Source organism: Bos indicus x Bos taurus, chromosome 25 (assembly GCF_003369695.1).
Source record: "Bos indicus x Bos taurus breed Angus x Brahman F1 hybrid chromosome 25, Bos_hybrid_MaternalHap_v2.0, whole genome shotgun sequence".
NCBI classification, from domain to species: Eukaryota; Metazoa; Chordata; class Mammalia; order Artiodactyla; family Bovidae; genus Bos; species Bos indicus x Bos taurus.
Window position 1 is genome coordinate 21,382,279 of NC_040100.1, and position 20,819 is coordinate 21,403,097.

Sequence of the window (20,819 nt, forward strand, 5' to 3'; positions counted from 1 at the left end):
TTTAAGCTAGAGGAAACAGTACCAAATGGCGAATTCCAGAGTTTTGTGTCTCAGGCCACGGACAGGAGGCCAGCGTGGCTAGAACAGTGAGACAGGAGCTGGAAGCGTGGTGGGCAGAGACCAGGTCATGTAAATTCGTCTGCCCGCTTTGGGAAGGCACTGAAGGACGGCAAAGAATTCAGGTTTCAGTAGTAGGCTTGCCTGAGTTCAAATGCCACTGCGCTACATTCTAGCTACGTGATACTGAACAACTTGCTTAACTGCCTCAGTTCTTCCACTTTAATTTGGGGGAGAACAATAGCACTGAAAGGATTGTGAGGACTAAGTGTGCTAATAAAAGTAAGGGCTTAAGAGTAAAGCACGTATTTAAGCGCCCAGCCGGCATTTAAATTAGCAGAGGAGGAGGGACGCTCCTCCAGTTGGACGCTCGCAGCCCGTCGCATTTCCCGGAACGCCTGCAATCACTATAGTAACGGCTACCTACTTCCGGAAGAAGTACGGCGCGCGGCGAGGGTCAATCTCGGGCGTACACATCAGCGAGCTGATCCAAAGGCTGTGGAGGGGTCTGTCTCCGGCGCGGTCGGTCCCCGCCCGCTGCTTCCCAGGCTGCCGCGGGTGCTCTCGCAGGGCTGCCTGCTTCTGCAGCCGAGTGGCCGCCTGGAGCCAGGTCTTCAGGCTTGGACGCCGAGCTGCGACGGTGCAGCCATGGACTTCTCCAAGTTCCTGGCGGAAGACTTCGACGTGAAGGAGTGGATCAACGCGGCCTTCAGGGCTGGCCCCAAGGAGGCGGCGGCCGGGAAGGCGGACAGCCACGCAGCCACCCTGGTAATGAAGCTGCAGCTGTTCATTCAAGAGGTGAACCACGCCGTGGAGGGTGAGCGGCCTGGCAGAGCTCCCTGACGGGTCCGGGGTCCGCGGGGGTGCACGTAGTGGGCAGTAAATGTCAGCGCCTCGCATGGAGAGCGAGCGAGCCCGGGTCTGGTTCCCGCACAGTCCTCGTGGGGACATCCAGGTCTCAGCCCCGCTGTTCGTCTCTCTGCAACACTTGCAGATTTGGGATCTTGCTTTCCACTTTCGGCAATGCTGTCAAGTTACCTTTTAAAACTTACTGGAGTGAATTTTAAGAAGATGAAATAACTGGTCAACTGATTCTTAGATTTGGCAAAAAGCATATAGAAGATGTATAGGGAAGACATTGTTTTAATGGATAAAAAAAATGATCTTGTTACCTGTAGTTGATTTGCAATGTTGTGTTAATGTCTACTGTACAGTAAAGTGATTCAGTTATATATGTTATATATATGTATTCAGTAAGCTGAAACTCCAATCCTTTGGCCACCTGATGCGAAGAGCTGACTCGTTTGAAAAGACCCTGATGCTGGGAAAGATTGAAGGCGAGAGGAGAAGGGGGCGACAGAGGATGAGATGGTTGGATGGTATCACTGACTCAATAGACATGAGTTAGAGTAAACTCCAGGAGTTGGTCATGGACAGGGAGGCCTGGCGTGCTGCTTCCATGGGGTTGCAAAGAGCTGGACACGACTGAGCGACTGAACTGACTGACTGACTGTATATACTTACATATATGCATTCTTTATCACATTCTTTTCCATTATGGTTTGTCACAGCATATTGAATATAGATCATTTCCTGTGCTGTACACCAAGTAGGAATCTGTTTATCCATTCTATATATAATAGTCTGCGTCTGCTAAGTTCAGACTCCCACTCCATCCTTCCCCCACACCCCTCTTACAGTGGATCTCTGTGTCAGTGAGGAAGATGGGCTGTCCTGATTGGAGACTTTTTTTTCCTTCCATTTTTGGCTGTGCTGGGTCTTTGTTGCTGCACTCGGACTTTCTCTAGTTGTAGAGAGTGGAGGGCTACTCTCTAGTTGCTGTTCGCGGTCTCATTGTGGTGTTTCTCTTGCTTTAGAGCTCAGGATCCAGGATTCACGGGCTCAGTAGTTGTGGCATATGAGCTTAGTTGCTCTGCAGCATGTGGGGATTTTCCTGGACCAGGGATTGAACCAGTGTCCTGTGCATTGGCAGGTGGATTCTTAACCACTGGACCACCAGGGAAGTCCTAATGGGAGACTTTAAAGTATCAAATTAACTAACCAGAATAGTGAATTATAAAAAAAAAAAATACACACCAGAGTTAATAATAATTTCATGTATCTACTGTGTACCTGTCAAGAAATGAGCACTGGGGGTGAAAAGTTCATCTTTCTGGAGTTTGCTGCCTTGTGGGGAAGACATGTGAACAATTTAATTACAATGAAGGGTCGATTTACTGAGAACAGAACTGGAAGCTGAGAGCTAGATGAAGGCAGCAATTGTCTCTTGCCTGGGAGGTTCATAAAGGGCTTTCCCTGTGTTAGGCCTTGAAGGAAGGCTTCACAGGGCAAAGATGAGGAAGACATTGTGCTTAGTCTCTCAGTTGTGTCTGACTCTTTGCGAGCCCATGGACTGTTATCACCCACCAGGCTCCTCTGTCCATGGGATTCTCCAGGGAAGAATACTGGAGTGGGTTGCCATTCCCTTCTCCAGAGGATCTTCCTGACCCAGGGATCAAAGCCAGGTCTGCATTGCAAGCAGATTCTTTACTGTATGAGCTACAGGGAAGTTCGGGGAGGATTTTAATAATAATGATATGATGGCAAATATCTGAGTCCTTAGTATATGTCAGGCACTGTTTTAAGGGCTTTGTATGTACTTCTGTAAAAAGAGCTACTTAATACTTAGTAATCCATGGTCTTTTTAAAACAAATTATTTCAATTACTTTATTTGGCTGCACCGGTGTTTAGCTGTGGCATGAGGGGTCTTCAGTCTTCATTAGGGCCTGTGGGATCTTTAGCTGTGGCATTCAAACTCTTTGTTGCAGCATGCAGAATCTAGTTACCCGACCAGGGATTGAACCTGGGCCCTCTGCATTGGGAGCACAGAGTCTTAGCAACTGAACCACCAGGGTATTCCCTTGGATAGCCTTACGCTATCATAGACACAGCATAAATGTCCATCAACTGGTGAGTGGATAAACAAAATATGCAATAGCACTCAGCAAATAAGGGAACAAGCTTTATCCTTGGTGAAAGAAGCAAGATGCAGAAGAGTACATAGTGCATGATTTCATGTGTCTGAAATGTCCAGAAAAGGTAAATTTGTAGAGACAGAAAGCTAATTAGTGGTTTCCCAGGGCTTGGGGTGGAAGCAGAGATTAAGTGCAAAGTGGCAGGAAGGAGTTTTTTGGCTGATGTCAATGTTCTTGTGGAGATAACACACCTTGTTAAATTTGCTAAAAATCATTGAGTTTTATATTTGAAGTGAGTGAATTATATGCCAGTAAGTTATACATCAGTAAAGCTGTTTTTAAAAAGCTTCAGCTTGTTGGGGAGGAGAGAGACATATCATAGAAGCTCCCAGACTTAATGTCCTACAGTTCTTGGGACAGCCCTGTGCAATGAAGAAGTGTCCTGGAGAAAATGTTAATAGTGCCGCCCCCTCCCCCAGCATGATTATCTTATTTAAACAAGGCAGTAATCCTTAGAGGTAGGCACAGTTATTATTCCCACTTTATAGTTGTAGAAACTGCAGCTGAAGGTAGTAACTTGCCCAGCATCGTATTGCTAATGAATGAGGAGACTGGATTTGAACCCAAGTGACTGGTTCCAGATCCCAGGCTCTTATCCATTATACTTTACTACGTCTTTGGTATTAAAGGGAGAGGGAACACTTGTAGAGGCAGGAGGGTATAAAGAGACCTACCCAGTCCAGAGAAAAGTGAGAAGTTCAAATAGAGCTTCATCAGTAGCATCAATGAATATTAGTCCTTATTATTATTATTATTATTGGAGGATTACACTTCCATGAGGGGGAATTTCCGCTGGAAATAAGGTAGAAAAGTAGATTAGGATCAGACTGTGAAAGGCCTTTCTGGCTATCCTGAAGGTTTGGTTTTCATCCTATAGGCCAGGGGTTCTCAACCCCTGGGAACTATTAGGAACCGGGCCACAGGAGGTGAGCAGTGGGCAAGAGAGGGAAGTTTCATCTGTAATTTACAGCCACCTCCCGTTGCTCACTTTTACAGGAAGCTCCACTTCCTGCTCAAGGAACTCAATAAATTCAGTGCTCTTGAATCATCCCGGAATCATCCCCAAACTATCCCCTGCCCCGCCCCTTTCCAGCTTCCCAGGTCCTTGGAAATTATGGTCCCTGGTGCCAAAAATGTTGGGGACCACTTCTGTAGGTAGTGAGAAGCCATAGAAGGTTTAAAGCTTTATTTTTAGGGACAATGAGACAAGGTCCCAAGTCTGTGGTGAGAAGAAGTTATTGCAGAGGTTGAAACTGGAGTTGTTGAGGATCCCTAATAGGGAGGATTGATTCATTATTCAGTCAGCAAATATTTTTTGGGCACAAGCTATTCTTCAGGGTCCAGAGATGCAGTGTTAAACAAGATCCATTCTTAGGTTGGAAACGTTGGCAGGGGCCAGATCATGCATTTACTGTCACATTAAAGGGTCTGGATTTGATTTAAAATGTGTGTAGTGGGAAGGTACTGGAGGATTTTTAAGCAGGACAATGAGATGATTTAAGTCGGCATTTAGGAGACCATTGCTCTAGTCCAGAAGAGAAGTGACCGTGGCTTCACTTGGGTTTCTGGCAGTGGAGATGGGGAGAGATGGGTAGCTTTAAGGTATTTTCAGAAGAAGGGAGAACTTGCTGATGGATTGGAATGAGGGATAAGGGGAAAAAAATCAAGAATGATGGCAGATCCTTGTTCTGAGCAACCGTGAATGGAGGTGCCAAACGTGCCACAATGCTGCGGGAATTTGTAGTGAAATTCCAAACAGCCATTGCCTAGATTCTGCAGTGAGCAGTGGCTAGTCTTGCTTTATTGCAAATCTGTCCATCCCTCTATCCATCCATCCATCTTATTTTTTGATGTATTTAAAAATAAATTGCAGATATCAGTACGCTTCGCCCTTTAAACATTTCATTTAGAACCCTAAACATTATAGAGTTCACTTCTTGTTTATAGCTCTTTTTTTTTCGCTAGATAAAATTTATGTAAGGTGGAATGCTGCTAAGTCACTTCAGTTGTGTCCGACTCTGTGTGACCCCACAGACGGCAGCCCACCAGGCTCCTCTGTCCCTGGGATTCTCCAGGCAAGATTACTGGAGTAGGTTGCCATTTCCCTCTCCATTGCATGAAAGTGAAAAGTGAAAGTGAAGTCGCTCAGTCGTGCCAGACTCTTAGCGACCCCATGGACTGCAGCCTACCAGGCTCCTCCGTCCGTGGGATTTTCCAGGCAAGAGTACTGGAGTGGGTTGCCATTGCCTTGGAGGGACCTTATCTGATCCGTTTGATGGGTTTTGACAGGTGTGTACAGCTAATGCAACTCACCCCCCATCAAGACGTAGAAGGTTACCATCACCTTAGGCGGTCTCCTAGTCCCACCTCTGATGGAGATTTGGCCCTTACCCTTCCAGAGGCATCCACAGGAGGTGACAGTTTTAAAATAGGTTCTAGAAAGAACTAAATTTGAGGGTGCTGTGGAGAGGTGGAGGGGGAAGAAGTTCACAGGGAACCAACCAGACCTGAAGAGTGACTCTGAGGTTTAGCAGGCAAGGGGCCAGGCCAGGGCCATAACAGCCTGTTAAAAATCAGGAAACCTCTGTGCTTTGAAGAAATCTTTGTGTGTTCTGCCTATGTTTTGTTAGTCATAAAACTTTACTTAAGGTCAGTGCTGGAGACAGAATGTTGTTTTATGGCAGAGCGGGGTGAACAGGTTCTTAAAGTGTGTTTTCAATGTTAAAGTTCCATTCAATGTACCAGTACCAGGAGCAGAAGGCTCTGAACTTCTTTGGTTGATTCCCCGGTGAATTCCTCTTTAAAGGACTAAAGGATTATGCCTTTTCCAGATAACACCTCCTGATCTGTAAGGATTTTCAGATTTTATTCTACACTTGGGATGTCTGTTAAAAAAAAAAAATACAGGTTCCTTGATCTCCTACCAGGATTCCTAAATAAGAATCTCTGGCAGGTGACCCAGGGACCTGCATTTTAACTGCATTCCGACTGTTACCAATGGTCTGTGGACTGCATTTTGAAAAAAACATGGAAGCAGACGTTGGGTCCAGACACTCCTTGGCTCAGCTCTGTGAAATCTTGGGCAAGTTACTTAACCTCTCTGAGCATTAGTTTTCTCATCTGTAAGAGGCAGCTGCTAATGACTGCTGTGTATGTTAAATGATGTATGGAAAGCTTGGGGTGCAGAGCTGGCATTCACCAGTGTCAGATTCCTCCCTTCTCCTTCCTGGAAAAGAGCGTTTCACATGAATTCCCTGCCTATCCAGTGGTTAGGACTCTCTGCTTTCACTACTGGGTGGGGGGCCTGGGTTCATCGGGGAATTAAGATCTTGTAAGCAGCGTGGCACAACCAAAAAAAAAAAAAAAAAAGTTGCACTTTAACTCAGTGGTGGTGGGTCAGGTTGATGGTTTATTAGGGCTTTTACCATCATCCTGGGGAAGACAGGGTCCCAGCAGAGACCAGCTCCCCCCATGCGCCCCCTGCCTCCAACACAGGCTCAGAAAACCGCGTGGCTCATAGAGCCTTAGGGAAGATTTGCTTCCTGTCGTCTGATTTATTCATATTGTTCACTGGTGAGTGGTCTGGTGTTCACCTTTGGTTCTTGGATTTTCACTGCAGAAACAAGTCACCAGGCCCTCCAGAACATGCCCAAAGTGCTCCGTGATGTCGAAGCCCTTAAACAGGAGGCGTCTTTTCTGAAAGAACAAATGATTCTTGTCAAGGAGGACATTAAAAAGTTTGAACAGGACACATCTCAGTCCATGCAGGTATTTTGGTTCCTAATTGTTGACTCTTGTTTTTGGAAGATGTTTACCTTCCCAGCAGGAGGCCACCCCTCAGAATTCTGCCAAACACTCAGACTACTGTTTTGTTTAGCACTTTTAGCTTATTCATCTCTTCAGCATCACTGAACGTTTAACCATGCGATCAGTGTCGTGTGGGGTACAGAGTTCCCTAAGGCAGGACCGTATCATGATACTTAGGTTTCGAGTTACTTGTGGAAGGCGGAGAAAATGGAACTGCAGCTTCCTTAGTGTCTCAGACCCTCATCTCTCTTCTAGGTGTTGGTAGAAATCGACCAGGTCAAGTCCAGAATGCAGCTTGCCGCAGAATCTCTTCAAGAAGCTGACAAATGGAGCACACTGAGTGCTGATATCGAGGAGACTTTTAAGACTCAGGTAGGTTTCTTGTTAAGCGGATGCTGTATTGTTTTGTTGTTGTTAGGCTTCCCTGGTGGCTCAGATGGTAAAGAATATGCCTGCCAAGCAGGAGACTTGGGTTCGGTCCCTGGGTTGGGAAGATCCCCTGGAGAAGGGAATGGCAACCCACTCCAGTATTCTTGCCTGGAGACTTCCATGGACAGAGGAGCCTGGTGGGCTACAGTCCACGAAGTTGCAAGGAGTCGGACAGGATTTAGCAATTGAACAGCAGCAACAAAGCTAACAGTTACATCTTGTTTTTTTCTCTTCCCAACCCTCTTGATATTCAGAACTCACTGCCCATAAGACCCAAAGCATCTAGCTGAACTCTCCCAGGCTCTTAAAAAACAGAATTTACTGTTTCTGGCCAAAGCCACTCTCCACTTGCTCCTCTGCCCCTCTCTTGGGTTAACGCTTCCTTTTCTGTCCAGGTTTACCTACCTGGAAACCTGGCGGCCCTTCACTGCCCCCTTCTCCCTGCCCCTCCTCTCTTTCTCTTCTGTCGTCTGTTCTTTCTGTCCCTCTGGCGCCGCCTGGTGTGGTTTTGTCGTCATTTTGCGCCTAGACCGTTTCAGCAACCGTCCACTCGCCTCCTTGCCATCAAGGCCCTCCCCAATCCCAGGTTATCCGCCCCCCACCCCACGTGTCCAGGGCATCTTCTAAAGCACAGATTGGCATGTGGCATTTCCCTGTCCCTCACACCCCCAACCCACCCCATCTTAACCTCTACCAACTTCGCATTTTCCGTCTGATAAATTCTACGCCCCCTACAGGCCACAACCTGTCCTTCCCCACAGGGCTCTGGGTGCCTGTGTTTATAGCTGTTCCTCTGGCCACTCCCTCTGTGTGAGTTCAGCCTCTGCCTGCTCCAGACTGTGAACACCCCGTCCCTTTTCATGCCTGTTCCCTGTTCCCTGCCTGAGCTGTCCCCCCTCTACTTTTCTTTATAGGACCGTAGCCTCCGCTTGTCCCTCAAGGCAGTTAAGTGTCACCTCCTTTTACATCTCTCCTTGCTGGCTCCTGGCCTCTCCAGTGAGTGGAACTCATGGTCCCCTCCCGTGTGCTCCTGTGACCCTTGAGCCAACCTCTCTTTATTTTATCTAGTGGCCACCCCACACGTGATGTGGGGTCTTAGTTCCCTGACCAAGGTCAGACCCGCACCCCCTGCATTGAGAGTGTGGAGTCTTAACCACAGGACCACCAGGGAAGCCCATGAGCCATCCTCCTAAAGTGTCTCATAATCTTTCTCCCCCAAGTCATTCATTGCGCATTCAGGGCCTGCACTGTGACCTTCCTTGTCTTTTTGTCTCAACCATCTTTAAGACGGTGTCTGAGGCATCATGGGCACCTGTCGAACACTGCAATGAAATACATTTCCTTACTCTCTTCATTCTTTTTTTAAATAGAGTTTAGTTTTCTATTTATAAACATAACTTATGTGTGTCTTACAAGATTTGGAAAATTGAGAAAAATGCAAGGAAGAAAACAGAATATCCTGTGCCCTTAGTATTTTTTTTTTTAATGTCTGTTAGGTATTTTTCTAGATGTTTGTAAAAATCTATACTTTTGTACTATCTTTTATGATGCATATATTGTAGGTATATGTTGGGTTGTCCAGAAAATTCATTTGGGTTTCCCATAAGATATTATGGAATAACCCAAGTGAACTTTCTGGCCAACCCAATATATACATGTTTCTGTATATTCTAGTGTTTGTATGGCCTTTTTGTTGTTTATTTCACCTAATGATAAGTTGTAGATATTTTTCTGTGTAATTAATATTTTTCAAAACATGATTTTGAAAAATATTTAAATTTATTTACGTACTTTTGGCCGTGCTGGGTCTTTGTTGCTGCTTGGGCTTTTCCCTAGTTGCGATGAGCAGGGGCTCCTCTCTAGTTGTGGTGCAGGGGCTTCTCACTGCAGTGGCTTCTCTTGTTGCAGAGCACGGGCTCTAGGGTATCCTTGCTTCAGTAGTTGTGTCTCCTGGGCTCTAGTGCGCTGGCTCAGTAGTTGTGGTGCCTGGGCTTAGTTGCTCCATTCCAACTAAGGGATCTTCCCAGACCAGGAATCAAACTCTTGTCTCCTACATTGGCAGGTGGATTCTTTACCACTGAGCCATCAAGGAAGTCCTCAAACATGATTTTTAATGACTGTACAATATTTCACATGTATTTCACATTTTAATGACTATTCAATATTTCACATAGATCATGAGTATCATAATCTATATTTTATTTGTTATTATGGAAGATTTAGGTTCCTTCCGGGTCTTTGTTATAACAACACTAAAATCACATTAATCAATTTTAATATATTAATATTTCTTTGTCCCTCTGATTTTTTCCTTAGATTTCTAGGACAGAAAATGCCAAGTTCTAAGGATGTAAAAAGTTTTAAGGCTTTTGATGCATATTGCTAATTTTCCCCCCAGAAAAAATATAAATTTAGAAAAACTTTTTCTTTGCACCCTTCCCTAAGATAGCTGTTATAATTTTTCAGAAGTTTTTCCAGTTTGTTAGGAGGAAAATGGCACTTCTTTGTTTTAATTTGCTTCTGTTTGAAGACTAGTAATACTGAACATGAAGTGTTGATGAGCCATGTTCTCTTCATTGGAGTGTCTTAACATAAATATCCTCTCTTCTGGTCTTCTTGTAGGACATAGCTGTGATTTCAGCCAAGCTCACAGGTATGCAGAACAGCCTAATGATGCTCGTTGATACACCAGACTACTCAGAAAAATGTGTGCACTTGGAGGCGTTGAAGAACCGGCTGGAGGCCTTGGCCAGCCCCCAGATCGTAGCAGCATTCACATCTCAGTCTATAGGTGAGTGCTGGCTGCTTTCCGTCTCTCTGTACAACTCTTTAAACAGATAAGGCTTTCCACGTCTTCAGTCTTGAGAATGTCTTAATTTTGATTAAGTTACGTAGATTGGAAGTCAGTCTGTAGCTTTATGGTGGTTGCCTTTTCTTCAACATTCTATATGAACTTTTTCAAAATACAGACAGCTTGTAGTAACCCACCAGGGAACATATCATCTAGACCCTAGTATTAGCATTTACCACATTTGCTTTATCACATATCTGTTCACCTCTCTATCCATCCATCTTATTTTTATCATGCAAGTCAAAGTAAGTTGCAGACATCAGTACACTTCACTCCTAAACGCTAGGAGTTCAGTGTTAGTTTAGGATCCTTTCTTTTTTTGAGGTAAAGTTTACATTTAGTGTTAGTTGCTCAGTCATGTCTGGCTCTTTGTGACCCCATGGTCTGTACCCCACTAGGCTCCTCTGTCCATGGAGTTCTCCAGGCAAGAATACTGGAGTGAGTAGCCATTCCCTTCTCCAGGGGATCTTCCTGACCCAGGGATCGAACCTGGGTCTCTTACATTGCAGGTGGATTCCTTACCACCTGAGCCACCAGGGAAACCATTTAGAAAAATGTACAAATCTTAAGCCATTTAGAAAAATGTACAGATCTTGAGTTTTGAGCCTGATCAAGACCATTATAAAGCTGTTATTTTCCAGTGATTTTTTTCAGCACATAGCTCTCTCTTTACCTAGCTCTCCCTCTCCATTTCATCCACAGAACTATTGGTTAAACAGGAAGCAGCAGCAGCAGTAAAGCTGCTTTCTTACCTTGTCGTCGTTGTTGTTGTTCAGTCTCCCAGTTGTGTTCGACTCTTTGCAACCCCATGGACCACAGTATGCCAGACCTCCCTGTCCCTCACCATCTCCTGGAGCTTGCCCAAGTTCATGTTCATTGCGTTGGTGATTCCGTCCTGCCATCTCATCCTCTGATGCCCTGTCCTGCCCTTGATCTTTCTCAGCTTCAGGGACTTTTCCCATGAGTCGTCTATTCACATTGGATGACCAAAATCCTGGCGTTTCTCCTTCAGCATCAGTCCTTCCAGTGAATGTTCAGGGTTGATCTCCCTTAAGATTGACTGGTTTGACCTCCTTGCTGTCCAGGGGACCTGCAGGATTCTCCTCCAGCACCACCAGTTCGAAGGCATCAGTTCTTTGATGTTCTGCCTTCTTTGCAGCCCAGCTCTTACAGCCGTACATGATCACTGGGAAGACCATAGCTTTGACTATATGACCTTTGTTAGCAGAGTAATGTCTCTGCTTTTCAACACACTCTCTAGGTGTGTCATAGCTTTCCTGCCAAGAAGCAGTTGTCTTCTGATTTCATGGCTAAAGTCACTGTTCGCAGTGATTTTAGAGCCCAAGAAGAGGAAATCTGTCACTACTTCCACCTTTTCCCCTTCTATTTACCATGTAGTAATGGGGTTGGATGCCATGATCTTAGTTTTTTCACTATTTAGTCTTAAGCCGGCTCTTTCACTCTCTTTCTATACCCTCATCAAGAGGTTCTTTAGTTTCCTCTTTGCTTTCTGCTATTATAGTAGTATCATCTGCCTGTCTGAAGTTGTTGATATTTCTCCTGCCTATCCTGATTCCAGCTTTGTAACTCATCCAGCTGGGCATTTCTCATGATGTGCTCAGCATATAGGTTAAATAAACAGGGTGACAGCGCACAGCCCTGTCATACTCCTTTCTCAGTCTTGAACCACAGGGTTCCACTGTTCTTACCTGAGCATCTATGTATTGATATATTGGCAGAATGTAGTCTGTATGCACTGCCCTGCTTCGTGCACTCTTGGTCACACATCACGCACGCCCTTCTGCTCTGGAGTTCATGGTCTCCTAAACCTGTTCTGTTGAAGGTCACCAACAACCATGTCATCACCAAACCTGAAAGCCTATTACCATTTTATACTTCTCCGTTTCTCCTTGTCAACAACACTTAACGATGTTTTCTACTCCCTCCTGCTCTGAAAATGCTTTCTTCTTTTGACTCCTGAGATGTAGCACCAGTTTCATGTATGTGAAGTCTCTCAGTTGTGTCCAACTCTTTGCGACCCCATGGACTGTAGCTTGCCAGGCTCCTCCATCCATGGGATTTTCCAGGCAAGAGTACTGGAGTGGGTTGCCATTTCCTTCTCCAGGGCATCTTCCCCACCCAGGGATCAAACCTTGGTCTCCCGCACTGCAGGTAGACTCTTTACCATCTGAGCCACCAGGGAAGTTTTATGTATACGATGGTACATTTTCAATGATGAAATGAAACCATAAAAAGTTCTGATATATATATATATATATATATATATATGTGTGTGTATATATATATATATATATTTAAGACTTATTTATTTATTTTTGGCTGCACTGGGTCATCACTGCTGCATGTGGGCTTGCTCTAGTTGTGAGTGGGGTCTGCCCTTCACTGCACTGTGCAGGCTTCTTGTTGCAGTGGCTTCTCTTGTTGCAAACGCAGGCTGTAGGCACTAAGGCTCAGTAATTGTGGCCTATGGACTTAGTTGCCCAGTGGCATGTGGAATCTTCCTGGAACAGGGATTGAACAAGTGTCCCCTGCATTGACAGGATAATTCTTAACTACTGGACCACCAGGGAAGTTCAAAATGTGCTCTCTTTTAAAAAAAATATTTTTTTAAAAATTTCAAATTTAAATCCAAGGTCATGAGGCTTTCCCCCTATATATATTTTTTTTTCTAAGAGTTTTTATAGTTTTAGCTCTTACATTTAGGTCTTTGATACATTATAAGTTAATTTTTATATATGGTGCAAGGTAAGCGTCCAATTTCTTTCTTTTGCATGTGGACATCCTGTTTTCTGAGCATCGTTGTTTCTGAGTGTAAAAGGACTCTCCTTTCCCCCAGTGAATGATCATGACTTCTTTGTTGAAAATCTTTTGACCATGTGTGTGAAGGTTTATTTCTGGGCTCCCTATTCTCTGTATATACAGAGGCATATCTTTGTCCTTATGCCAGTACCACATTGCTTTGATTATTGTAGCTTTGTGTTAACTTTTGAAATCATGAATTGTGAACCCACCAATGTTGTCCTTGTTTTTCAAGATTGTTTTGGCTTTTTGGAGGTCCCTTGAAATTCCATATGAATTTTAGGGTGGATTTTTCTGTTTTTCCAGAGAACACCTTTGAACACCATTTTGGAAGAGATAACTTTGAATCTGTAGGTGGTTTGGGTAGTATTATCATCTTTTTAAAAAATTTTGTTTTTTAGCCTCTAATTAAAATAAATAAATCTAAATTTAAAAAATTAATTATTTTTTAATTGGTGGAAAATTGCTTTACAGTTTTGTGTTGGTTTCTGTTGTACAACACCACGAATCAGTCATAATTTTATATATATATATATATTTCTCCCTCCCTCCTCTCCCCCCATCCTGCCCTCTAGGTTATCACAGAGCAGTAGGCTGGGCTTCCTGTGCTATTTAGCAACTTCCCACTAACCATCTATTTCACACATTATAGTGGAAATGTGTCAATGCTGCTTTCTCCATGCGTCTCACCCTCACCTTCTCCTGCTGGAAATCTTCTAATTCATGAGTGGAGTACACCTTTTCATTTATTTATATCTTTTAAAATTTCTTTCAGTGGTGTTTTTTGACTTTCAGTGTACAGGATTGTTCTTTGTTACTGTATAGAAATGCAGGTGAGTTTTGGTGTGTTGATTTTGTATCCTGCTGCATTAACTTAGTAGTTCTAAGTTTGTGTGTGTGTGTTTGTGTGGAATCTTTAGCACTTTCTATACATGAGATCATATTATCTGCAAACAAAGATGTTTTTACTTCTTCCTTTCCTTTTGAATGCTTTTTATATCTTCGTCTTACATGATTGTTCTGACTGTAACTTCTAGTACTGAACTGAAGTTGCAAAAGTGGGCATCCTTGTCTCATTCCTGATCTCAGAGGAAAATTTTGAAATGGTCTTTCATATCAAGTATTATGTTAGTTGGGGGCTTTTCATATATGACCTTTATTATGTTAAGGTTGTTTGCTTCTATTCCTAGTTTTTCGAGTGTTTTTAATTCTGAAAAAGTCTTAAATTTTATCACATGGCTGTTTTGCATCAGTTGAGATGATCATGTGAACATTTCCCCTTTGTTAGTGTGGTGTATTACATTTATTGATTTTCATGTGTTGAGCCTTCTCTGCATCCCGGAGTAAATCCCACTTGGTCAAGGGATATGATCCTTTTAATATGCTGTTGAATTCGGCTTGCTGGTATTTTGTTGATGATTTTTGTGTCTATATTTATCAGGGATATTGATCTGTAGGTTTCTTTTCTTGCAATGTCTTTGTCTGGCTTTGGTATTAAGGTAATGCTGACCTCATAGAATAGGCTAGGAAGTCTTCAGTGCTCTTCAGTTTGGGGGAGAGTTTGAGAAGTATTAGTATTAATTAAAAAAAAATTTTTTTTTCTTTTTGTGCTGGGTCTTTGTTGCTGCACGTGGGCTTTCTCTAGTGGTGGCGTGGGCTTTCTCATTGAGGTGGCTTCTCTTGTTGCAGAGCATGGGCTCTAGATCATGTGGGCTTCAGTAGTGTGGCCCTGGGTTTAGTTGCCCTGAGGCATGAGGAATCTTCCTGGACCGGAGATTGAACTTGTCTTTCCTGCATTCGCAAGTGAATTCTTAATCACTGGGCCATCAGGGAAGTCCAAGTATTAATTCTTAATTAATCAATGAAGCCATCTGATATACTTTACTTTGTTGAGAAGTTTTTGATTACAGATTCAGTAACTAGTTTTATGTCTATGCAGAGTTTCTGTTTCTTCATGATTTAGTCTTGGTACACTGAGTATTTCTAACAACTTGTTCATTTTACCTAGTTTATCCAATTTGTTAGCATATAATTATCCATAGTACTTTCTTATAATTCTGTTACCTTTAGTAAAATTGGTAGTGTTGTCCTCTCTTTCATTTCTGATTTGATTTGAGTCCTCTTCCTTTACCTTAGTGAACCTAAGTAAAGGTATGTCAATTTTGTTCACTTTTTCAAAGACTTTTTCAACCCTTCATTTTGTTGATTTTAATGTTTTGTTTCTGATAGTCTCTGTTTTACTTACTTTTGCTCTCTGTTATTTCTTCCCTTTTACTAACTTTGGCTTTAGCTTCCCCCGCCCCCTAGTTTTGTAAGACGTAGAGTTTAGGTTGTTGATTTGAGATCTCTCTTCTTTTTTAAAGTAAGCATGTACAGCTACAAATTAGCTCTTAGGATTGCTTTTGTGGCATCTCGTAAGTTTTGGTCTGCTAGGTTTTTGTTTTCATTTGTCATTTAAATTTCTCTTGTGGTATCTTCTTGACTCATTTGTTGTTTTGGAGTCCACATTATTTGTGAATTTTTCAGCTTTCTTCTTTTAGTTGATTTCCAGTTTTATTCCATTGTGATCGGAAAAGATACTATATGATTTATATGACTGTAGTCTTTAGAAATTTATTAAGACTTGTTTCGTGGCCTGTGATATGGTCTATCCCGGAGAGTGTTTTATGAGTACTTCAGAATGAGTATTCTGCCATTGTTGGATGGAGTGTTCTGTATTGTTTCTTAGGGCTAATTGGCCTGTGATGTTTATTTAAGTCCCTGCTTCTTTATTATTGTCTCTCTGGTTGTCTTGATGTGCTTTCTGAATGCACCTTCTGCAGGCTCTGTTCCTTTTCTTTTTTTTACCCCCTGTGGTACTTTTGCAAAGGTCACATGGTAGAATTTTTTGTTTGCATTTATTTCTATTTATTCATATTTGTATGTGGGTGCTTTTTTTCTGGGTTCACTGTTTTCTGAAAAATAATGAGCATGGGATTTCCATGGAGACCCCTCCTTGTTTTGCTGTTGTTTGGTTGCTTAGTTGTGTCCAACTCTTTGCAACCCTATGGACTACAGTACAGGCTTCCCTGTCCTTCACTGTCTCCCAGAGTTTGTTTAAACTCATGTGTATTGAGTCAGTGATGCCATCCAACCATCTCATCCTCTGTCACACCCTTCTCCTCCTGCCCTCAGTCTTTCCCAGCATCAGGGTCTTTTCCAGTGAGTCAGCTGTTTGCATCATGTGGCCAAAGTATTGGAGCTTCAGCTTCAGTATCAGTCCTTCCAATGAATATTCAGGGTTAATTTCCTTTGGGATTGAGTAGTTTGATCTCAAAGTCCAAGTGACTCTCAAGAGTCTTTTAGGGCACCACAGTTCAAAAGCATCAATTCTTTGGCATTCAGCCTTCTTTATGGTCCAACTCTCACATCTGCACATGATTACTGGAAAAACCATAGGTTTGACTAGGTGGACCTTTGTTGGCAAAGTGATGTCTCTGCTTTTTAATACACTGTCTAGGTTTGTCATAGCTTTTCTTCCAAGGATCAAGCCTCCTTGTTTACCTGGACTTAATTGAAAGCTTTCCTCTTGGCCTTGATTTAAAGGTTACATTCTCTGATGTGCTCTTCAGTTGCCCAAAGAGAATGGATTCAGGACTTTTCTCCAGCCTCTTAATTCCATGTCTTCCCCATTTGTCAATTCTTTATTTTGCATTTTCTCTTCACTAGCATGATTCCAGGACTAGAGCTGGACCTTTGGAAAATCACCGTCTGGCAGTTTTCAGATCAGATCAGATCAGTCGCTCAGTCATGTCCGACTCTTTGCGACCCCATGAATCGCAGCATGCCATGCCTCCCTGTCCATCACCAACTCCTGGAGTTCACTCAGACTCATGTCCATCGAGTCGGTGATGCCATCCAGCCATCTCATCCTCTGTCATTCCCTTCTCCGCCTGCCCCCAATCCCTCCCAGCATCAGAGTCTTTTCCAATGAGTCCACTCTTCGCATGAGGTGGCCAAAGTACTGGAGTTTCAGCTTTAGCATCATTCCTTCCAAAGAAATCCCAGGGCTGATCTCCTTTAGAACGGACTGGTTGGATCTCCTTGCAGTCCAAGGGACTCTCAAGAGTCTTCTCCAACACCACAGTTCAAAAGCATCAATTCTTCGGCGCTTGGCCTTCTTCACAGTCCAACTCTCACATCTATACATGACCACTGGAAAAACCACAGCCTTGACTAGACGAACCTTTGTTGGCAAAGTAATGTCTCTGCTTTTGAATATGCTGTCTAGGTTGATCATGACTTTCCTTCCAAGGAGTAAGCGTCTTTTCATTTCATGGCTGCAGTCACCATCTGCAGTGATTTTGGAGCCCAGAAAAATAAAGTCTGACACTGTTTGCACTGTTTCCCCATCTATTTCCCATGAAGTGATGGGACCGGATGCCATGATCTTCGTTTTCTGAATGTTGAGCTTTAAGCCAACTTTTTCACTCTCCACTTTCACCTTCATCAAGAGGCTTTTGAGTTCCTCTTCACTTTCTGCCATAAGGGTGGTGTCATCTGCATATCTGAGGTTATTGATATTTCTCCCAGCAATCTTGATTCCAGCTTGTGCTTCTTCCAGCCCAGCATTTCTCATGATGTACTCTGCATATAAGTTAAATAAACAGGGTGACAATATACAGCCTTGATGTACTCCTTTTCCTATTTGGAACCAGTCTGTTGTTCCATGTCCAGTTCTAACTGTTGCTTCCTGACCTGCATACAAATTTCTCAAGAGGCAGGTCAGGTGGTCTGGTATTCCCATCTCTTTCAGAATTTTCCACAGTTTATTGTGATCCACACAGTCAAAGGCTTTGGCGTAGTCATTAAAGCAGAAATAGATGTTTTTCTGGAACTCTTTTGCTTTTTCCATGATCCAGCGGATGTTTGCAATTTGATCTCTGGTTCCTCTGCCTTTTCTAAAACCAGCTTGAACATCAGGAAGTTCACGGTTCACATATTGCTGAAGCCTGGCTTGGAGAATTTTAAGCATTACTTTACTAGCGTGTGAGATGAGTGCAATTGTGCTGTAGTTTGAGCATTCTTTGGCGTTGCCTTTCTTTGGAATTGGAATGAAAACTGACCTTTTCCAGTCCTGTGGCCACTGCAGTTTTACTACTCATGTTTTCTAGTGAATTTGTTGCAGCTGTAGACCATGGAGCTCACTTGTGTGGTTGGGGTATGCATCCATTTGATAGGAGATTAGAGAAGTAGGAGTGGGGACTGGGGCTCCATGAATTTTAAGTTTTTTCCCTTTCCTTCTGTGTGAATTGGCTACTTGGTACTGGAATCAGGTTTGAAGAATGCCCTGTGAGTCAGGATCGTAGGCTTTCGTTTTGGAGTAAGCTGTATTTGACAGCTTTCATTCACAAATTTGAATCAGGCTTGATTCTAGATTCTGCTCTTTGTAGGCAGGATGCTGATTCAGAAGGGGGAAATGGGTCCTGCGGCTGTCCCACTGCCGAGCTGGGGTGGAAGCAGACCCTCCCCTGCTTGCCCAGGCCTCCTTGGCCCCTGGTGCTCCATGCTAATGTCCAGTTTCTCCCAGCATACCCACTCATTGGCCAAAATGATTGCATATCTGATGGGTATTCTCTGAAGTGTGTAGTATGAATGTTTTCCTGGCATCAACACAGATGGATGAAACTGTGTTTTTCTTTGGTGGTTAATTTTGGTGAGCATCGGGAAGGGTTTTTTCCTGCCACAAAAGTAATATTCTCTTTAATCATTTATCTTTCCAAGAAGGCTAAGGTGCTTCTTTATCTAACAGTTTTTAAAGGGAAATCTGATAAATTAGTACATTCCTGACACAATACCCACAATCTTCAAGTATACATGCCTCATTCATTTTATAAACTAGTGGATTCAGTTCATAAATTGAAGCAGCTTTTTGGAGCCTAATTTTACATATGGCAGGAATATTCACTTATCTAAGTGATCTTATGAAAATAATAAGCATTTAAAAAGCACGTAGTCATTTTTAAACTCATGGAGTCCTGCCCATTACAATGAGAACTGCTGGCTGGTCTCTGGAGTTTAGCTGAGTTATATCCACGGTGGTTACTGTTACAGCTTTTGCTTCTCAGCAGCTTATTGGACGTACCAGAGATGGAGGAAAACAGAACAGGTATAAAGAGGTTTTGCACCTGTTAGCTCACGTTTTTTTTCCCCATTCTTTTTTTTTAATTTTATTCTAAGGCTGTGGCATCTGTGTTTTGACCAGAAGGGGGCAGATAGGAGCCAGAGATGCTGCTTGCATGGGAGGCTGCTGAAACTGTATCTCTGTTTTTTCATCAGTAGACCTGAAACCAAGTGCTGTGTTTAGCACTTCCTCTGCCCTTAGGCAAAAATATAAGAAAGTACTTGATATTAGACCCATAGAGTCCATTGCTATCTGTTGAATGCTGGTGTTTACCAGATAATTTTCTTATTCCTCAAACCATTAAATATATGAATTTATAGAAGTTTAGTTCGTTTGCTTATTTCCCATCTGATATAATCAGAGTAGGAATTTTCAAAGGGATTACTAACTTGTAAATAGTGTTTAAAATATTAATTACATGAGGAATGGCAGGGAATACAAAAATGAAAAGATTGCTGTCCTTCAAGGACTTTATACCTTGGTTGAGGGTGAGGCTGGAAGAAAACAAGTTCACAGATAATTTTATTATGGAATGGAATGTGAAAACTGCCTTAGGCCTCCCCAGGATGAAGGAAAATCAAGGAAGCTTTTATGAAAGAGCTAGTATATGTGCAGAACCTTGAAAGAGATGAATTAAAAATAATTTGAATTGCTTCTGATTATAAAATAATACATATGCAAGTTATTAAACTTTGAAAAAAACAGAGAAAAGTATAAAAAAGAAAATGATATACCAGTAAACTCACCACACAGAGATGACTGCTAGTATTTTTTTTTTTAATTAAAAAAGGTTTTTTTAATTAATTTATTTTTTGGCTGTGCCCTGTGGCATGTGGGATCTTAGTTCCCTGACCAGGGATCAAACTCTCGCCTCCTGCAGTGGAAGCACAGAGTCTTAACCACTGGACCACCAGGGAATTCCCTTTATTATTATTACTTTAAAATTTTTTGACCGTTAGTATTTTTTCCAGTTTTTTTTCTTTGTATATATCTTTTAAGGAAAGTACATACATTGAGTATAGGCAATTCTGTATTTTTTTTGCTCCCTTTAGCAATATAGCATGAGCATTTTCTCAGGGATATAGGGATTTGATAGGTGAGGAAAAGCATTTAGGGCAGAAAGAATAATGTATATTTGGATGGTATAGAAAGGAGAAAATTCAGGGTCTGTTTTGGGAATAACAATTAAACCCATTTTAGTGGAATGAACATTGGGAAATGGTCAAAGGTGAGGCTGGAAAGGAAGGTGGGGACAGCATAGTTTGCCTTGAACAAATTAAGGAGTTTCTATTGAGGGAATGATTTCATTGCTGCTGACAATTTATTAGTCTGCTGAGGAATGTGGCAAGAATGGAAGGACTATAGACTTTGGAGATGGGCAGACCTAGTTTCAAATCTTTGGGCTGCTGCATATTAGCAGAGACCTCCACTTCCTGCTCAGTGAAATGAGCGTAGAATACGCACTATGTTCTTGGGAGGATTAAACAATACAGGTGTGCAGCTCCTGATCAGAGGAGGCCTCCAGGGAATATTGCTTCCTCTTTCTCTGGAACCTCTCATTCAAGACTTGTAGCCCTTATATAGGCCAGTAAAGAACTCCTGAACACTCTCTTAGAATGAGAGCTGCATCATTTCCAAAAAGCCGTGCAGCTCAGC

The 20,819-nt window shown here is 42.8% G+C and overlaps 1 protein-coding gene across 1 annotated transcript in view; it reads left to right on the forward strand.

Annotated features, from left to right (window-relative positions):
• The first annotated feature begins 502 nt into the window (after positions 1 to 502).
• Positions 503 to 20,819, forward strand: part of COG7 (component of oligomeric golgi complex 7) — a 90,113-nt gene continuing 69,796 nt past the window's right edge. The window contains exons 1-4 of the mRNA XM_027526938.1: positions 503 to 874; positions 6,713 to 6,861; positions 7,156 to 7,272; positions 9,952 to 10,120. Coding sequence (XP_027382739.1) covers positions 706 to 874; positions 6,713 to 6,861; positions 7,156 to 7,272; positions 9,952 to 10,120 — 604 coding nt within the window. The 5' untranslated portion in view covers positions 503 to 705. The remainder of the gene's footprint in view (positions 875 to 6,712; positions 6,862 to 7,155; positions 7,273 to 9,951; positions 10,121 to 20,819) is intronic.